This window comes from Coccidioides posadasii, chromosome 4 (genome assembly GCF_018416015.2).
Source record: "Coccidioides posadasii str. Silveira chromosome 4, complete sequence".
Classification (NCBI taxonomy): Eukaryota; Fungi; Ascomycota; class Eurotiomycetes; order Onygenales; family Onygenaceae; genus Coccidioides; species Coccidioides posadasii.
Window position 1 is genome coordinate 1927941 of NC_089410.1, and position 18769 is coordinate 1946709.

Genomic DNA, 18769 nt, shown 5'->3' on the forward strand with positions numbered 1-18769 from the left:
CAGTGCTGTGTTCAAAGTCTGCTTCGAAAGCTATGTATATGCACATGCTGCACTATGACTTTTTTTTTTTTTCTTTCATTTTGCGATCTTTTTCAGAACTGCTTGCCCGCACGCGTGATAGTCAGTCGAGGGGTTCCAAGTCATGGTGCGTGAAATGTCAGCCCTCAGCTAAGCCATGAACACACGGATGCAGCCCAGTTTTAAAGATACGAACAGGGCCCTATTCAATAGTTACCACATCTTGCTTTAACTAGATGGCGGTGCGCCTGTTTTTGCTCGCTCGCCATAACAGTTCATGGGATGCGGAGTCTGCTGGTGAGCAGAGAGGCTGCCTGTGCGTCTGCAGAGTTGCTGTCAGGATCAAAAGTTTAGATCACATCAAGCCAGTTACAGTCCGCCAATTAGTGAGTGAGTTCAGCTTATCAACAGCCAACTGACCAGTCAACTTCGTGCCAGCTAACTAACTAAGTTAACTCTGGCGCCGAACAAACCCAAATCGCGTCCGCGTGATAAGTCTAATCCGACCCAAGAGCGTCTCCTCCATCGATGTTGAGTGAGGAGAGGGAGTGATGTAAAAAGTCCCTGCCCGTCCCTCATTCTCTTTCGTTCACTCTCTTTGGCTCTGAAGCGTTTTGTTGTGCTTCCATTTGTTTTCTCTTCCTTTAATTTATTTATTTACGTATTTTTTTGCCTCTCTGCTTTGAGCAGCGTGTTCATCCCGCGAATGCAACCTGAGGGCGCGAACCTGACCACGTCAGACCCTTCACGCTTCCACGGACTAGTGACGGGGAACATCGAAAACAGCCTCTGACGTACCTGGCCTATCCGACAGGGCTTCACGTTTCACGCGCTGCTCGTCGAGGCTTTCCGCCCGCGTTCTGAAACCTCCCTATTACGGAGTAGTTGACTCTTAGTTAATACACCGACTTCCCAACCCTCCAACCTGACTTCGTCGCCTGACAACTTCCCGAGGTCATCGGGACTCTTTATTCAACGCTTCCTCTTATATTTGTTTTTTTTTGAGCAACCACCCTGTCCTCAACCTTTCCCAACGTTTATTTGACGTTATTTAACTCACCTATGGGCAAGGAGTGAGCCACTGTCAAAATCACAAGCGATCGGGGGCGAAGAGCATCAGATAATGCCTTCACCATGGGTCCAGTACCCATCGACAGCGGCTATTCCTGAGCATTGCGAACCTGCTACGCCCTTCCTGGCTACCGTATCGTCGTTCCTTCACATATGTCTGCCGACGCACTTAGCGTTGCTATCGTCGACCCTGGGAACACTGAGCATCGTTTCCTGGCTGTTCGCGCAGCTTCCGCAGATATACAAGAATTACAGTCTCCAGTCAACAGCGGGGTTGTCAGTGTGGTTTCTCGTCGAATGGTGCCTGGGCGACTCGGGTAATCTGATAGGTTCAGTCTTAACGAACCAGGCTGGTTGGCAGATCATCATCGCTAGTTACTATGTGATGGTGGATATTGTGCTTGTCTTTCAATACTACTGGTATACGTACTTGAAAGGATGGCGGTTCCCACGATATGGCTATATAAGTGCTCCAGAGGATGACGACGAGGAAGAGTCATGGGAAGGCGTGCTGTCCTTGGAAACCAACTCACGCTGCCAGTTAGCTTCCACTCCTACGGTGCCGCGACTCGAAGGTAAGACCGTTGCGACACAAACGGTTCGGAGTCTGGATACACCACAAAGCCACACTCCCTCCAACCAGAGCGAGAAAAGGAGTTCGTCCAGTCGTACTATTGAACGCACAGGTGCCAGCGCGAGCAGCCCGGTGCCGTTCACATCCCCCCGCACGGTTATCATGATCACCATGCTCTGCGCTGTTCTTTCGAATGCTGCCTCAATCCCCGAATCCCGCGCTCCCCCTACCACTCCTCACCCATCGCTGCCGGACTCCGACGTTAAAGTAATCGCCGGGCGTATCGCATCCTGGACCTCCACCATCATGTATCTTGCCTCTCGCCTGCCGCAGATCTTCAAGAACTATCGCCGGAAGAGCACTACCGGCCTGTCGCCGCTGCTTTTCTTCGCGGCTTTCTGCGGGAATTTCTTCTACTCGACCTCTTTGCTCACTAATCCAAATGCCTGGTTCGATTTCCCACCGTACGGCGGCGGTGGATGGGCTGGTCCCGATGGTAGCGACCGCTTGGAATGGATTGGGCGAGCGATTCCCTTCTGGCTTGGCGCCGCAGGCGTCTTAGTCCTGGATTTCACGGTGGGATTGCAGTTTATGATGTACGCAGAGAAGGATGAGGAGCTCGTGATCAAGATCCGTGAGGAGGCCGAGGGCCGAAGCAGGTGGAAGAAAGTCACGGGTTGGATGAGGGGCTGGATCCCCTCGGGCTCGGCGGAGAGAGATAACGAGGCTCTACGGGCGGCGATGGCGGTGGAGAACCGAGCATTATTGGCATCCCGCGGAAGTGATTCATATGGTGGTGTTTAAGAGGGCTATGTAATTTTTATACCCTATGCGATGTGATGCGATGCTTGTTTTCTTTTGTGATTGACATCAGCATCTTTTAGATGGTCGGGTGCATATGGTCAGATCCCATTAGACTTACACATGGGCCTAAGGGGATCTTTCTTCTTCCTTTTTTTTTTTTCCCTTCTTTTCTACCCTCGTTAGCCTGCTTGTTTCCCCAGCATCCATTTGGCCCTTTTTCAACACGCAAGAGCCTGTTGATACCCTAGTGTACAATGATGATCACGACCTGCCTATAACCTTACATTGGCGATGTTCTAGCGTTTTGGCGATTACATTACACAGCATGTTCACATCATGATCCCCCACAGCATGCCGTGCACTATATATGGCAGCATGTTTTAGCCAGCATCCTGTTTGTGCTCCTTGGCCTTTTTCAGTGCGTGTTTTCTGTTGACTATATATCTCCAGTGGGCCAAATGCACACTATACCCAAGTGACCTTTGTTACCCACATAGAGATCTTGTTTGTATGCTACTATAGTGAGATGAGCTATATTATCGTCTTTCTTGGGAGCCATCGGACGAAAGTCAAGATTTCAATTGTCGTCGTCCTCAACAGATGTGACATTGATGACTGGAAAGTCTGCTGAATAAAGTCTTTCACTTCTGCAATGACTGCCACATTGATGCTGATATTTCTGATCCTTGCGGAGTATGAGTTTCCACTGCCAACACCAAACAAAAAGTGGTAGATGATGGGGATACCTGACCATCAACTTCACGGTAGACCAACAACTGCAGAGCGTGGTCGCCCAAATCTCCGCGAGATATGAAAGGATTGAAAAGGCACTCTCACATGCATGTTGCAAGGCTACAGCAGACATTGTCACTACAGTGTCTCCGCTTCTGTGTCGGAGCTAGGGTCGAAAGCAGAACCCCAGAACAAGTGGCAGGAAGAGAGTCAGATCCCTTCACTCAAGTCTGTTATAGCTTCTAGCTCAAGCAATATATTTCTTCCTCTCCAAGCCTTACTTGATATGACTTCTCAAGTCCTTGCATTTTTCTTGACAATGATATCTATTATTCAATAAGAAATATTTTATTTCTTTTTCTGTTTAAGAAATACAGAATGCTTTTTAGTCTTGACACTTATTTATTTGGATATCTGAGTTTCAGACAGTAAGCAGACTCTTGAAATCATTCTTGATTTTCAGATATGTATACAAGATATTAAAAAAGACTCAGAGAATCTTCTATTTAATCTCTTTATAGTATCAACGGAACTTTTCTTGAATCAGTGATTCTTTTAGATTATAAAGTATTAGATCTCTACTTCTTAAGTTTGCTTAGAGCTATGAAATTAGTTAAAGACATATTCTCAGGTAAAAGAAGCTGCTTGATTTTCCGTAGGACTTGATTATCTTCGTATTGCTCTAGCTATTTTAAACCAATACTTACGACTCGTCGAAGCGACGGATACAGATGAATATCCTGAATATCTCCAAGACTGGGGCACTACGACTATTCCTGTCATTATTTCGAGACTTGCCAGCTGCCAGCAAAGCGAAGTTCTACGTGACTACCTCAACCAGGAAATCTTACACTATTCGCTTTGGACCCCCAAAGAAGTGCTTGTGGATGTGAAGATTTGTTTCTTAAGGTGCTGGTGAGGAGAGAAGTATTATTTGTGAGATCGAGAGCTACAAATGAATAGGGGAATTGGAAGCATATATGAATATACAAGTCCCCAGCCTCTGCGGTATAGTCTGTGACAAAGAACCTTCCCGGGTTTTAGGAGTACTACTGTATTGGATGGACTGCTAGCATATAATATTAGAACGTACGGGGTACTCTGCGTCCTAACCTCTTTACAGCAGAAGTGGACGAGTCAAATGGCAGACACATTGGATCATTTGCATCAGGCAGAGATTGTATGGGGTGATGCAAAGCCTGTCAATGTCCTGGTTGATTTAAATAATGACGTGTGAATCGTTAATTTTGGAGTTGGATATATCTGAGATTGAAGTAAGAGGAATAAATCAGATATAGAGAGTTCTCAGGCAGTAGAACGATGTGGAAAGCATTTTCCTTTGCATCTCACAGCCATTCTTGACTCCTTCTTGTCTGTATCGAGTCAGAATCGTGTGACAGAGTGCCACCGTAGTAAAATCATGGCCAAAAAAGAAAATATGTTCGGTCGAAGTGGTTGCTGCTCAGGCCTCTTAATGTCTATTGAAATTGGCTTGCATCATGCTTGGGGCCTTTTGAGAGTATAAACCCTTCTCCCGAAGAGCACTCACCCGGCGAGACGGGAAATATGATGGATGAGTGCATTGGATTGTCCTCAAGTACTCCGTACTCGCTGCTGGTATTCAGCAGTGTTGTCCTTGTAAGTGAAGGAGCAAGGCAACTGACAAGCGTACAGATCAACCTACCGTGAGCTCTCAGCAAAGTTGACCCAACCAGCTGTAACGTGATGAAAGTTTCAAAACCAAACTTGCAAAGTAACTAAGTTAACACTTCAAATTTATATTTTCCCCCATAATTGATCCCCTAAAATTTCATTTCAACCCGCCCTAACCATTCCCTGATCCTCCCCAAATCTAGACCACCTACGAAAAAGGCCAATCACCTAGGGGGTGAGTCCAATTATCCTAAGAGCTTTTGTCTCTCGGGGGATTGTTTTTCCAGTCCGGCGGCACTATTTCCAAGGAAGGTTAAGGTTTGAAGCCTTCCCCAACAACAACAGCTCTTCAACGCGTCGACGACGACGCATACAGAAGTCTTCACCACTCACCTATGCTAGCCCAGCGACGAGCCACAGCAGCAAAAGGGGCTCCCACTGGTCAATCCTGTGTTAGACTTAGAGCGCCTCTAGCCAAAAAGGATCAATCCTTTTTGGCTCAGTTGGTTAGTTCAATATCCTGTCAATATCTACGCGAAGAATTAAGGTTCCTTCTTATCCCTAGGTCCAGCCAGTCCCCTTTGCTGACCTATGATTTAACATCAAAGCCTATATCTATTCCTATAATAGGGCTATTATAGACGGCTTGTGCGTGATAATTATCATCTACGTTCGAGCCTGCCGGCTGCTCGCCATGGAGGAAGATGAGCTTACTTGGCTTCGCCGCCTTTATGAGGAAGAGAAGCGGCTCCGCGAGGAGGAACAACGCCGTCGAGAAGCAGCCGAGAGCAATGCATTGGAAGCACAGCTCCGTCGAGAAGCAGCCGAGGAGCTTGCACGGGGGGCCCAGCCGCAAACTGTTGAGCAATACCTCGAAGCCTGCCATTCACTCCAGCTCTCGATCCAGATAGTTACCAACCCCGCCCTGACCACACAAGGGGAGCCTACCAACCCGAGCAATAGGCTCTTCCCTCGACGGATCATTCCATGGGGTGAGGATTTTGCAATGCAACAGGAGGCAATCTGGAACCAGCTAAAAGGCAGCAGCTTGTTCTCTTCGCAGCCTCTTTTTCCATCTCAACATAGCTTGCAGTTTGTAAAGTCTTATCTGAGGCCGCTCAGCAGTGAGAACTGCCTCCGTTATTTTGAACGTGACGTAGTTGAGAACCCGGTACAAACTCTGATGGATGAGGTATACAAAGATTCCACGCTTCGGGATGCCCTGGGCCTCCGAGGAACAGTGACATTTGAGAGCCATACTAACCTCGAGCCGTCACCTGTTCCCCCCGGGGCCACCAAACCCCGGCGCAAGGCAAGGGGAAAAGGCAATCAAGCTGACCAGTACTGCGTCTATAGAGACTCTGGTGGAGGTCATATCCCGGTATTTGCGATCGAGTACAAAGCACCGCACAAGCTGCGTCTCGATGAGCTTGTCACAGGGCTCGAGTCCGAAATCCAACCAGAGCGCGATGTGATCAACAAGAATGGCGGAAACTTTGCATTTGCAGCCAAGTGCCTCGCTGCTGCGATTGTTACTCAGCTCTTCTCTTACATGATTGGCAAGGGTATCCAGTACGGTTATGTGTGCACAGGAGAAGCTTTTGTCTTCCTGCATATTCCCAATGATGACCCGACAATCGTTTATTTTTCACTGTGTGTCCCGAGCCTAGATGTCATGGACGATGACCAAACAAGGCTCCATCGCACGGCTGCCGCACAGGCTTTTGCCTTTGCTATCCAAGCCCTCAGTGTCGACCCGCCCCCAGCTTCATGGCACGATCGGACGACTACCCTGGATGTTTGGCCAGTGGAGTATGACGACGTGCTAAGAGACATTCCCGAGACGGTGCGGAAAGAACCCCGCGCTACTCCATATAAACCACAACGTTGGAAAGGCTTTAAACGCTCTCCGATTCAGACCCGGAGTCGGTGCAAGCCTTTGGACAGTGACATGGTGGCCGATGATGACAGCAGCAGCAGCGAAGAAGGCCCGCCCTCTCCCAGCCCAAAGCACTCCTACCGTTCTGGTAGACGCCAGGCCTTGATGTCCCCAGGGACAAGATCTGACAAAAAGCCCAACAGTTCTCGAAGAGGTCAGCAACCAGTGCAACAGCGAGTGATAAACAATCGACCATTTTGCACCCAGAAGTGCTTACTGGGGCTAGCAAATGGTGGTCCAGTGGATGAAACATGTCCTAACTTCGAGCATCATGGGCCAGAGCACATCAGCCAGCAGGAATTTCAGCAACTTATCCGCGAACAACTTGCCAAAGACCGGGGCCCCGATGCGGACTGCGTCCCGCTCTACATATCTGGGGCGCTCGGGTCTCTTTTTAAGGTGTGCCTGTCATCTCACAGCTATACCATGGTAGCCAAAGGCATGGAGAGCTTTGATCTTGACAGACTCCAGCATGAGAACAAGATCTACAATCGCCTCCGATCTATCCAGGGCAAGTACGTCCCTGTATGCCTCGGAATGGTAGATCTAATTCTACCATACTACTATGACTGTGGTGTCTTTAGTCACTTTTTATTTCTCAGCTGGGGTGGTCAGCCATTAGCTCATTGCATGAACCTACTGAACAAGCAAAATGTCACTGACACTGTGACCGCAGCTTACAAAGAGATGCACAAGCTTGGTGTTCTTCACTGTGACGCGGCACCACGCAATGTACTCCACGACAAACATACTGGAACTGTCATGATTGTGGATTTTGAACGCTCCGAACTCGATTCTCGGGAGGCCTTAGGGCCGATAAGCCCGAACGCTGGTAACCGAAAGAGGAAGCGTGTGATATCAAGGCAGGGAGAAGATGCTTTTGCGCGAGAGTTAAGTTCTATTGTGACGGCTCTTTCGCGAATGGAAAAGTAGCCGGCGTAGGGACAGAAGAGAAGCCAAATCCCAGATGATGAGGGCCGTCATCATATTCTTTGCCTGCTGTGAGGTTTAATGTTCTTGAGGCAGATACCTAGTAGTCAGCAGAATAGCTTATTTCTTCCTTTGGGAGCTGGACTCCCTTATTTTCACCTCATGTGAACAACCCTAATATGCACATTTCGATTCACAAAACCTACCAGACTTCAAGAGGCTTTATGAACCCCATCTGGGGGATATTTATTGATACGCGAGACTATTCGGTGGGGGGTGGGGGGGGAAGTCCCCTGTTATAGTTGCTTAGGAACACAATTCATTGCCTGACACTTCATATAGCCATGCCTTCTCAGATAATGTTCATCCCAGCGCATTTGTCATCCGCAAAGCATCCGACGCCAAGATTTGAAAAGCAGTTTTTGACCTCATTGCAACCATCTCTCGACCAAGCACAGTCCGCCCCAATACTGATGTCTATTTCCATTGATCTGGGAAGAAAACCGATACCCGATGACTCCCAGACAGATGACTGGTGGGAATCGTGAGATGGAGAAAGGGTGAGGACAGAGTTGCAAGCTTATTGCATTAACTCGGAATATAAGAATCCAGATTCGCTGATAACTAACCTAGAGATACAATGGTTGATAAGAAGGCACCGGTCAAAACTGTCAATGTATGCGTCATCAATGAATCCCTCGATTCTGATACTATCCATACAAATTAAAGGTTCAACCGGAACTTGAGAGAGAGAAAGAGAAGGTAACAATGTACTCACAAGAAAGTCAAAATAATAAAATAGAATAAAATATCCAACAGACATGCGTGTCGCTCTCCATTTCCCGCGAAGAGCGACCCATGTTGAGATTTCGATCACCAGGGGACCTTATGAGGTTCAACATTGCCTCTAAATATGCCTGGCGGGGAACACAATTTAATATATAAAAGGCTCGGGGGGTTATGCAATCGAAAATACTGTTCACATGCCGAGTGAACACACTTGAGCAGCAGGCCGCACCACGGACAGTAGGGGGCATAGAACAACGGGTCGTGATACGATTAATGCAGAATAGCGAGGAGCATGAATTCTGTCCGATCATAAAGTTTGGAGGTATAGGAAAAAAAAGACATGTCGGGCGTGGGGCACATTTCACCACAAGCAAGAGAGCTGAGGCGGATCAGCAAGCATTGTGCTGAATCACAACTGCGGATGATAGCTTGTCGACTGTAGTTGACGTACCCAAACAAACACACCCAGGGTGGCATGTTTGGTTTCCTATTCTGGATTCTGAATATGACGGTATGGGATGATGGGTACGCAGATGCTTGAACTCATGATCAAGGCGGTTGTCCAGAGCGGAGAGGATTTGACCGGCGCAAGCATTCGAACCCGGACGATGTTTGTGTGGCTCCATCATTAAAGCTCCCTCAAGTATTAAGGGGTAGAACAAATATATAATATACGTCATCACCAGTAGTAAAGCAAGAGTGCGCCCCTGCACCGACCCGGGACCATATCAGGGGTATTCATTTGGAGGATTGACATGGTCCTAGGGGGAGGCGTAATATCGCCTCTCATTGTGATCCGAGAGGAGAGCATCCCTGTACTGTAGTCCTGCATCGAGAAATGAAGAGAAATGAACTGCCAGTAGTCAAAGTCGCTGTAAGCCAGCCCTGCATGAACATTACCAGTGCAGCAGAAAACGCCCTTCCCTAATTTTATAACGACGAAATTGTTGTTAAGCTAGTTCAGAGAAGGTAGAAAGTATGTAACCAAAGAGCGCTCGGACTCTCTAGGTTCAATGCCTCATGCTGCCTCGGCCGCATGTGTCGTTCATATTGCAAGGGGGAGGATTCGAAAAAGTTCACATATCGAGACCCCATGCGGAATCCGGATTCTATATATTGCTCTGAACTGGATTGGCTTGCCTCTGTTTTGATATAGGGATTGAGGTAACCGATCGAACGAATACCAAACTATCGACAACATCCCTCCTTAACAAAGCTCAACAGCAGGCCCTAGGCCCAACCTTGAGCAGGACCGCGAAGAGGCAATGTTGGAGTGTTTTTGAGTTATAATCGCCGATACCTCTAATATCGCTATTGTCGAAATTTAGTTGATTCCGTCATAGATGAATTATCGCAATATCCAATGAAATGGTATCATATCTATTGCCATTCCGTCATATATATACTTTGAGCGTTCTGGGCATCGGGACTGCACACAAGAGGGTTCCATGCGGAATAGCGCAGTCCGTCCGAACTGTAGTCAGAGCGAATCCTTTGCGGAAGCATGGACTAGCTTCAGTTCATGTATAAAGCATGCAATCCCAGCATTGTCGCGTCAATTTAATGAGCCGAGCTCGCAGTTATAAGTTGGGATAACATACACGTAGGATCTGGTATGCCCCCGCGCAAGTACTTCGTAGCGGAGTGTCAAGACACGGCGAACGACCCACGCAACTGACATGGCTACTGTTAGGATCTAGCCCATGTTTTCATGATGCTCCTAGACGGTTTGAGATACACAGTCAGCTCGAAGCGCGCCCGATAAAGAGAGGCCGATAGCTAAATCATACATCAAACACTGAGTGAAGAGTGCCGATGAAGAGGGGACAGGTAGACAACTCCAAGAGCTTCGACACTACAGACACAACAGAGGAGCCCGTGTTTTCGATGGCGCACGCGAACGATGACATTCCAAGCAGCACGGAAAATAACCTGCTATTCCAAGCTCTTGGATAACAGGACCATTGACAGAACAAGGCAGAACCTGAGCAGATTCGACAATGGATCACGAAGAAAGCCACATGGGGTTGGGATATTCTTCAAGACATGCATCGGATCTCCGTCACGCTGGTGATCACCCTCAGCTCCGAGATGAAGCCATACTTGTCAAAGAGGATTCCGTTGCTCTGTGTGATAGTTGTAGCACTGCGACTCCAAGACACCCGCGCAAGACCTTACATATATACATACTGAGGGGACCCGCCATTTTGATATCCCCTGCGTGTTCAACCAGCCAGATATAGTGGCCAATCTGAGATTTGAGCCGTGAATCGAACGCATGGTGCGAAGCCATCCATAGTTATCTCTTCCGCCCATCATCCATTGATGATGATAATATATATCATATTCGCCGTTCACACGTGTCAGGACTGTTGCGGTTACCCCTTGCAGTTTATCATTCCACCAACGCATAAGCTGAAGAATGACATGGATCCAGTAGTCTCCCACTCCTTTTGTAGGTTGACAGTGAATTTGTTGATGCCAGTAATACGAACATATCGATTGAAATCAAAGCTCTTCATGGCACGGAACGATGCAGCGGATTCGGGCCAACCAGCGACGCCCCATTTCAAGACGGGCGTTGTTTTCGCTTAGGTGATTCGGCTTGGACACGGACGCGTCGGCCCTGATTCGAAGAAGCAAGCCGCATGAGAACCCAAGCTTTAAGGGCAATGCACTTTTTGCCGACCGTTCGTTGTTGGATATATATCGCGCAGCTGAATGAACGTTGTAAACGCCGAACCGCGAGATATTATGGCACATGTCTTGCTTCGGGTACGGACATCCAGGTCTCGTATATATAGCAGTAAAAAAAAACAAATCCCCCAAGCTCTTAAAAGGAAGGAAGACCGTGGCTTATCGGCTCCTCCGGCACAAATAGCATAATCCCCATCCCGTAGGGATCTCTATCACCCGACGACACCCATCCCTCTTGTTGCCCTTCCTCTGACATGGATGAAATCCACCGGATTCCGTATGACCGCAGACGCAATGTCGAATAATTTGATGGCACATTTTCTCGGGACGTTTAAATACTCTTCGTTGAGTGTCGTAGGCAGCCTTTGCCGGATGAATTTCGAATTCAGAGGCTCAAAACAAGCGATGACACCGAAGGAGCAGAAGGAAAGGAGGGAAGGATTTAGGATATACTTGGCGGAACAAGAGGTCCTGACAAGGTAATCTGGAGAGTTGTATAATGTAGACCGGGAGATGTGTGACTGTGATCGAGGAGGGGGGAGAATATTGCAATTCTGACAGCCGTCAGGCAGTCCGCCGGGACAAGGACAATATATTCACGAATCGCGAACTGTTGTTCTCTCCTATCAAATCCAGAGAGAGCGCGAAAGAGAGAGAGAGAGGCACAAGTAATAGACCAATTTTGACGGAGGTCTGAAGAAGCTGTTGTATAGTATCGTCGCGGGTACCTTATATCACCGTTCAACAGACCCCACGTTAAAGTTCTCCCAATCCCGAAGACGGCCCGTATATATTTGATCTGTGTGGTGGACCGGAGCACGAAGAGTAGTTTGCTCACATCGGCAGATCTTCGATCAGAGGGGCTAGCCCGGGATGTCTCACCGTTTGAAAACTTGTGTTTTGAGGAGATGCGCCTGGATCCCCTACAACAACAGCACGAGGACTAACGGTGCCAAAAATGAAGTAACGGAATCATCCTACATGCCACACACATTAGATCAAGAAGGCGAACCGGACGCAGCACGTCAGAGAACAGTAACTTACCACCGGCAAGCAGGGAAGACGCGGATATTCAAAATAACCCCGTATATACGGTATAGAGGAGACAGACAAAGAGGCTGGAATAGCCCTGAAGCGAAGACGGCAAGAAGGCACGGCACGTAAGATGTTCGGTATACTCACGAGAATTGTCGGATAGACGGGAAATATATGCGACGTATCCAGGCTTCGGCAGGAAGTGGGAGGGAGACCAGGAGCTGCAAAGGGGGAAATGCCTCCCAATAACTGGGAAAACGAAGGCAATCGATTTTCTCCCTGCAAATCAAAGCTGGAGCAAGGTTCAAAATCACAAGACGAAGAGCTTCAAATGGGGAAAAAAAAAAAAAAAAGCAACAGCGGTAGATGACCAGGAAAGCTCCACGGAATCTGTTGTTTCTGGAGCAGCTTGAGGGACGAACAGTCAAACCTCAGAACAACATTATATATGTGAAAGCAAGTTCCAGGATCCTGACCATGATTGTGTTGATTATGATGAGAGAAAAAAAAGGAAAGTTGGTCTTTTCGCAGGAATCCAGGGCCTTAATATACCCTTTCCCATCCGCCCAAGGCCAGCCAGGCTCAGACTGCTAGCATACACGCACAGGCCACTGCTGGGGCGGAGGAGGGCACATATCCGTCTCTGCAAAAGACAAAAAGGGCGAATATCCGCGCAGACCCTTTTTTCCCCTCCACCTACCGGGTCCTGCAAGCTGTGTGTCACAAAGAAGAGCAGATCAACAGGCCAAAAGCGAGAAAAAAAAAAGGTGGACAGTGTGCACGGCTAACATGTCGAAAATGAAAGGGCCGTTTTCCACCCTGAATGTCCAATAATGGGAGGCAGTGTCTTCCCGTCTCTTGACAGTGAGCGGGACGCCATGGTACCAAGAGGCTAGAAGTAATGCACGCGTGTACATACGGATAGTTGAAGACAAAGAAAATACAGACAGGCACAGACAGACAGAGAGGGGGAAAAGATAGATAGAGAGAGAGAGAGAGAGAGAGAGAGAGCAAAAACATGCCAAGTGATAGCCGGCAGACACTCTTCCGATATGAAAGACATGTCTCAACGCTCCTAGCCGGGGGGAGATTGAGAAGAAACACAGTGTGGTTGGATGGAAAGAATCTCCGGAGGGAGGTTTCGCAGCAGGACAATGGGAAAAGTGAACCCGCTGCAAGAGCGGATATCGACCGCGCTGCTGCATTAGGATCATGCATGTAATATTAATTCGCAGATAAGTATGTATATGTTAGTCCTCATTAGTTGTCCAAGAGCCCAGGCCGCACAATGAACAGACAGTAAGACAGAGGGAAAAAAAAAAAAAAAAAAGAGAGAGGGAAAAGAAAATCCTGCCTGGACTCCAAAAAAAAAGCCACATCATCCGATTCTTCCGCTAGGCGGGGATATTAGATAGCTATGCATTATTAGTTTAGTTACAAACCATGCCCATCTCCAGACATTTCTCTATTGACATCGTAATTAAAAAAAGGCAGAAAAGGGGGGGAAAAAAAAAAGGAAGAATAACCCTCAAGAAAAGAGTTGAAGCCGCAAAGAAGCAAAGTTGTCCATTAAAAGGCATTAGGTTTTTCATTCTCTCGTGAATGTACAAATCCGCGGTCTTCAGTCATTTTTCCTTTTTTCTTTTTTTTTTTTCCCTTTTCGGGGGGCGGTGGAGGGGAAAAGGAATTGGGGAAGCTAGAAACTGAGACAAATCGGGGAAAAGAAGGCAAAAAAAAGAAAAAGAAGAGAAGAGGTAAAAGCGGAGCATAAGGCGCGTACAACACGAGTGGGAATCTCAGAGAAATAGAGCCAAAGACAACTCTGGAGAGCAAAACCGCATGCGGGAGGGAATATCATGCCCGATGAGTCAGTGTCTCGGCCACGAAGCCGGGCCAGACTGTAGCCGACATGAATCTCAGAAGCGGCAACCCGATGTATCATCGAATACTCTGTATATACCACATAGGCTAGCTTCCGAGACAAATAGCGCGTCAGAGGAGGGCTGGCAGCAAGTTTCGGCAGGAAACCTCGCCAGAGAATGAGGGAAGAAGCGGAGGAGAGATAAAAGGAAAAAGAAAAAAGAAAAAAAAAAAAAAAAAAAAAAAAAAAAAAAAAAAAAAAAAAAAAAAAAAGGAAGAAGAGGAAGAAGCAAACAACCGGGATTGAGTCACCCAAGACATTATTACCTCCACAGCAGAAGAGAGCTCTGGGGGAACCAAGCTCCCATCAACAACAACGCCGACAAAGCTAGAGCGAGTGTACGCTGCAAAATGCTAGACAATTGGAACCCCCTTTTTTTTTCCTTTTTTTTTCCCTTTTTTCTTTTCTTTTTTCTCTTTTTCCCTCTGCCATCAAACGGCTCACATCAGAAGGGTGATAACACACCCCTTAACCGAAAGAAGAGACAGTCCACATCTGAAGACGGTGGAGGGTATCACAACGGCCCGCACTGATCCACCCTCCTTTCGGAAGACGCAGCCGACAAATAGAAGCCTCCCGTTATCTTAGAGGCTGCTTGACGTCTTGGACCCCCCGACGAACAACGTCTTCGTAACGCCATCTCGGAGGAGTGATTTTGCCCGCGGTGGTTTGCTGACGATACCAGTCATTCTCCATCTCTGGGCTTACTCCGTCTGGAGGAGGTAGGGCACCACCAGCGACACCACTCGAGAACTTGAGCTGTAACACATTTCCAATTTCGTCACACGCCGACAGTAAACGGTCGAGATCGTCTTTCGTATGTGCGGCGGAGACACAAAATCGAGCTCGAGATGACACGAGGGGAGTGGCGGGGTAACCGACGACGACGACCGATATCTTCCTCTTCAACATCTCGTGTGAAAAGGCCGGCATCTTGGCGGGGTTGAAGAGCAGAAGAGGGATGATCGGTGAGTCATCGTTTCCATAGACGATGAAGCCAAGACGCTTCAGGCCCAGGCGCAGGTACCGTGAATTGAACGCCAATCTCTGCAGTCTCTCTTCTCCTTGGCCGGGAACAAGCTCTCCGGTGATGATCCTTAGAGACGTAGAGATCTGAGCCAATATTGGCGGCGTTGGTGCTTCTCCGAAGAACACCGCAGCGTTTGATGCGCGCAGTTTGTCGATGACGACCTTGTCCGCAGCGATGTAGCCACCGTTCGCACCAAACGACTTTGTAAGGGTACCCATCAGGATGTCGACCTCCTTTGTGTCAATGCCGAAATAGTCACAGATTCCTCTTCCCCGTGGTCCAATGGCTCCGACGGAGTGGGCTTCATCGATGAACAGGTTGAACTTGTACTTTTTCTTCAAGGCAAGGATTCCCGGAAGGTTGCACATTGAACCCTCCATCGAATAGAGCCCCTCGACGACCAGCAGGATCTTCTTCCACGGGCGGTGGGTGCGTGGCTGGCCCTGGGAGATCACTTCACGCAGTTTTTTCTCCAAAGCGTTGACGTCGTTGTGCTTGAACATCTCGATAGAAGCCCCGGACAACCTTGCACCGTAGCGGATAGACGCGTGGTTTAGCTCATCCGAGATGATCAAGCATCCCTTGGACACCAGGGCCGGGAAGATACTGGCGTTAGTGCCGAATCCCATGGAGAAGACCATGGACGCTTCCTTGCCCACGAATCTGGCGACCAGGTCTTCGACTTCGACGTGGAGATCCTGAGTGCCGGCGTCGACTCTGGTGCCGACGGAGCTGATGCCGTATTTGCGGATGGTCTGCTCAACGGCATCCGCGCAGGGGCCTTCAGACTGGGCGAACCCGAGGTAGTTGTAGGAGCTCATGTTCAGGGTGTCCGTGGTCGTGCCGGTGAAGCGGAAATGGCGATTCTGGTCATCGCTGACACGGTCGATCAGGGTGATATATCGTCCGGGAACGCCCGTGACGGGGCGCTCGAAGCAGTCGTTGATGCGAAGCTTCAGGCGACGAACGTAGAAGTTGTCGAAATCACTGTTCAGGGCGCCGTAACCGTTCTGGGGTTTCAGATGGCGGTAGTCCTTCTCCTTGAACCGCTTCCCGAAAAAATCGCGGACATGGCCAAACGCTATTAGGATTAAGTAACTGATATAGGTGGTAAGCAAGTAAAAATACGGGGGTTCGTCCATGATCGGGTCCGGAAAGGCGCCGCCCTGGTGACGGGAGGTGTAGCGGTGGGTAGGATGACCGAGGGGCCCGAACTGGGCATGTTGCTTTGCGATGCGGTGCGCCTCGTGGGGGGAGGGCGGCTGGAAGAGAGTGGTGGTCGCGGAGGAGTCCATGCTGGGCGCGTCTGCGGTGGAAAGGGAGATGGTGGGCAGACGAGAGGAGCCGTTCACAGCAGCAGGACCGTTGCGTGGATGTGAGCCACCACCAGAGGTCGAGACGGCTTCCGACTTGGGCTTGGGGCCACTGAGGAGCAATTGGCTGAAGCGGTTGCGACTTGGATTTGTAGGTTTCGTCGTCGAGAGTTTCTCAGGCGCGGTGGAAGCAGAGGACGAGGAGTTTGAGGAGATGTCGACGAGGGAGCTCGTAGGTCGACGAGGCATCGCAGGGGAAGGTTTTTTAAAGAAAAAAAAAAAGGAAAAAAAAAAGAGAAAGGGAGATTAAAAGGGAAGTAAAAAAGGTTTATCTGAAGGGCTCGAATCGCAGCTCAACTACGCCGATTGGCGCGGCAGCCGGAGACGAGAGCAGAGCAGTTTGATGGCGCTGGCGAGGTAGTCTCGATGGAAGGCTGAGTTTTGGGAAGAGAAAGCTTCTGGCGAGAAAGGTCAACGATTGCATCCATGGAAAAAGGGAGCGACGAGGAATTCCAAAGAACGCCTATCAACACTGATGACCGTTTACGCTTAATTCATGATATCTTTTGTCTCAATTTTGAGGGCTGTGTGGCGTAAGAAAAGAAATGCCAAAAAGGAAAAAGGAAAAGAGGGAAGAAATTCATGTCGAGCAAGGACAGAGAGGGCCGAGAACAAACCTTCAGTGGAGCGATCCGGTGCAGCCGGGAACAGTGCGAACCAGAGCACAGAGAGTGTGTGTGAGAGAGAGAGAGAGAGAGAGAAAGGGGAGAGGAAGAGAGGAAGAGAGGAGGGGAATGGAGAGAGAGAGAGAGAGAGCACACAGACGCGCGAGGACGAGCTCTCCAGGCTCACGACATGGGAAGACTGCACGTCTCTCTTGGAGATGTAACTAACTAGTTTGTTAGGAGACTTTTTGAGGAGAACTTTTTCGTCTCTTACTTGACTTTTGAGTTGCTGCTGTTTTTTATCTGTTTTTGTTTTTCGCTGTCTGCGTTTGATTCGGACGCGAAACGCCGTTACCGCCCGCGCGCAGCCAACCACAACACCGCACAGGGAAGTAAAGTAATCTTACGGCCTAATTTTACTAGCGCATTCAGGGGCAAAACAAAAACAAAAGAGCAAAAGCAAAACTGCAAACCAGCAAAAAAGCAGCTAAAAACAGCTTTGACGGGCACAACGCTCGTGACGGCGAGGGATTGCGTGGGAGAGAGAGCTTAGTTAACGTTGAAGGAACTGGTAAAAAAAAAAAAATAAAAATAAAAATCAAAAAAAAAAAAAAAAGAAAAAAAGAGCACGAGGCAGGGCAAGCTATTTAGTTGACCGGCAGCTCTGACTTGGAACTCGCTCCCTGGCGAAGGATGTTGCTGTCTCATCACGCCCTGAGCGGCCGCTCTAGCCTCTATCGTGCTGTCTGCTCCGTCTTGGTGGTGGTGCAGAGTGGGCTGGATCCTAAGGACCGGGGTGCCAGGCGTCATCATATTATGTAGGCCATTTTGAAGGATGGAGCAATGAACCCGACTTAGAAAAACCACAAAAAGCAATGAACCCGACTGGAAAAACCACAAAACATCTTAGCCTACCATTCGACAAGCCGGCAAAATTTCCCCTGGCCTGTCTACTACACTGGAAAAGTGTGGGCAAGGAGCAGCCTCGCGTTCCACGTCTGTTCTATCGAGACCATGCAGGACTCATCCATTCTGCCTCCCGGTTACCGGAACTCTGGTTGAGACGTCTGAGTTGCACCAAAAAAAAAAAAGAAAAAGAAAAGAAAAGAAAAGAAAAAAAAAGAAAAAAAGGGAACAGAAAAGACAAAGGGGCCTAGCCCAAGTCATCTGCAGGTGTGTAAAGGAACGTTGGCTTGAGGGAGGCGTAGATGCCCATACGCCCAGTACCTACATGGTTACTTTGCTGCTGGCCTCAAGGATTCGGACCAAGAATTGCAGCCCGGATACTCTGCTTGTGACGCAAAGGAGCTGGTTCTCGTAAGATGATAAGCCTAGATCAAGTCTTCTTCAAGATATTTCCTCCGAAAGATCCACCTGGACACACTCCCAATCGCCAGCAGCAGCAAAAGTACGTTCCGTGCCGGGGTCCACTCGAGTTTAGCACACTGATCGATAGAATATTCGTCTGATCTGTATCGCTCCTGCGAGCCATACTGCTTAGCCTCCGAGTGGCCACCAAGAACAGATGACATACGGGTGCCTTTGTGAGGAGTCGGAAGGTAAGGTACATAGCTACAGATGGCGAGTTTGATATGCAA

The 18769-nt window shown here is 48.7% G+C and overlaps 4 protein-coding genes across 4 annotated transcripts; 3 read left to right on the forward strand and 1 right to left on the reverse strand.

The window, feature by feature from the left end:
* The first annotated feature begins 581 nt into the window (after window positions 1-581).
* On the forward strand, window positions 582-3006 carry D8B26_007466 (uncharacterized protein). The gene has a single exon (XM_003066996.2). It carries the CDS (start codon window positions 1142-1144, stop codon window positions 2465-2467), a length of 1326 nt encoding a protein of 441 aa, XP_003067042.1. The 5' UTR covers window positions 582-1141; the 3' UTR covers window positions 2468-3006.
* A 2540-nt stretch (window positions 3007-5546) lies between these two features.
* Window positions 5547-8050, forward strand: D8B26_007467 (uncharacterized protein; the record flags this gene model as incomplete). Its single annotated transcript, XM_003066997.2, has 1 exon — window positions 5547-8050. One exon carries the CDS (start codon window positions 5547-5549, stop codon window positions 7722-7724), a length of 2178 nt encoding a protein of 725 aa, XP_003067043.2. The 3' UTR covers window positions 7725-8050.
* A 15-nt stretch (window positions 8051-8065) lies between these two features.
* Window positions 8066-8448, forward strand: D8B26_007468 (uncharacterized protein; the record flags this gene model as incomplete). The annotated part of the gene is made up of 2 exons (XM_066125547.1): window positions 8066-8265; window positions 8355-8448. The coding sequence occupies 2 exons, from the start codon at window positions 8066-8068 to the stop codon at window positions 8446-8448; spliced, it is 294 nt and encodes a 97-aa protein (XP_065981630.1).
* Window positions 8449-14584: 6136 nt separating this feature from the next.
* Window positions 14585-16755, reverse strand: LCB2 (serine palmitoyltransferase component; the record flags this gene model as incomplete). The annotated part of the gene is made up of 1 exon (XM_003066998.2): window positions 14585-16755. One exon carries the CDS (start codon window positions 16753-16755, stop codon window positions 14743-14745), a length of 2013 nt encoding a protein of 670 aa, XP_003067044.1. The 3' UTR covers window positions 14585-14742.
* Window positions 16756-18769: the final 2014 nt, after the last annotated feature.

Bases quoted from the DNA above. Each gene is read 5' to 3' on its own strand.
- D8B26_007466 (XM_003066996.2), top strand. From the start codon at position 1,142: ATGCCTTCACCATGGGTCCAGTACCCATCGACAGCGGCTATTCCTGAG.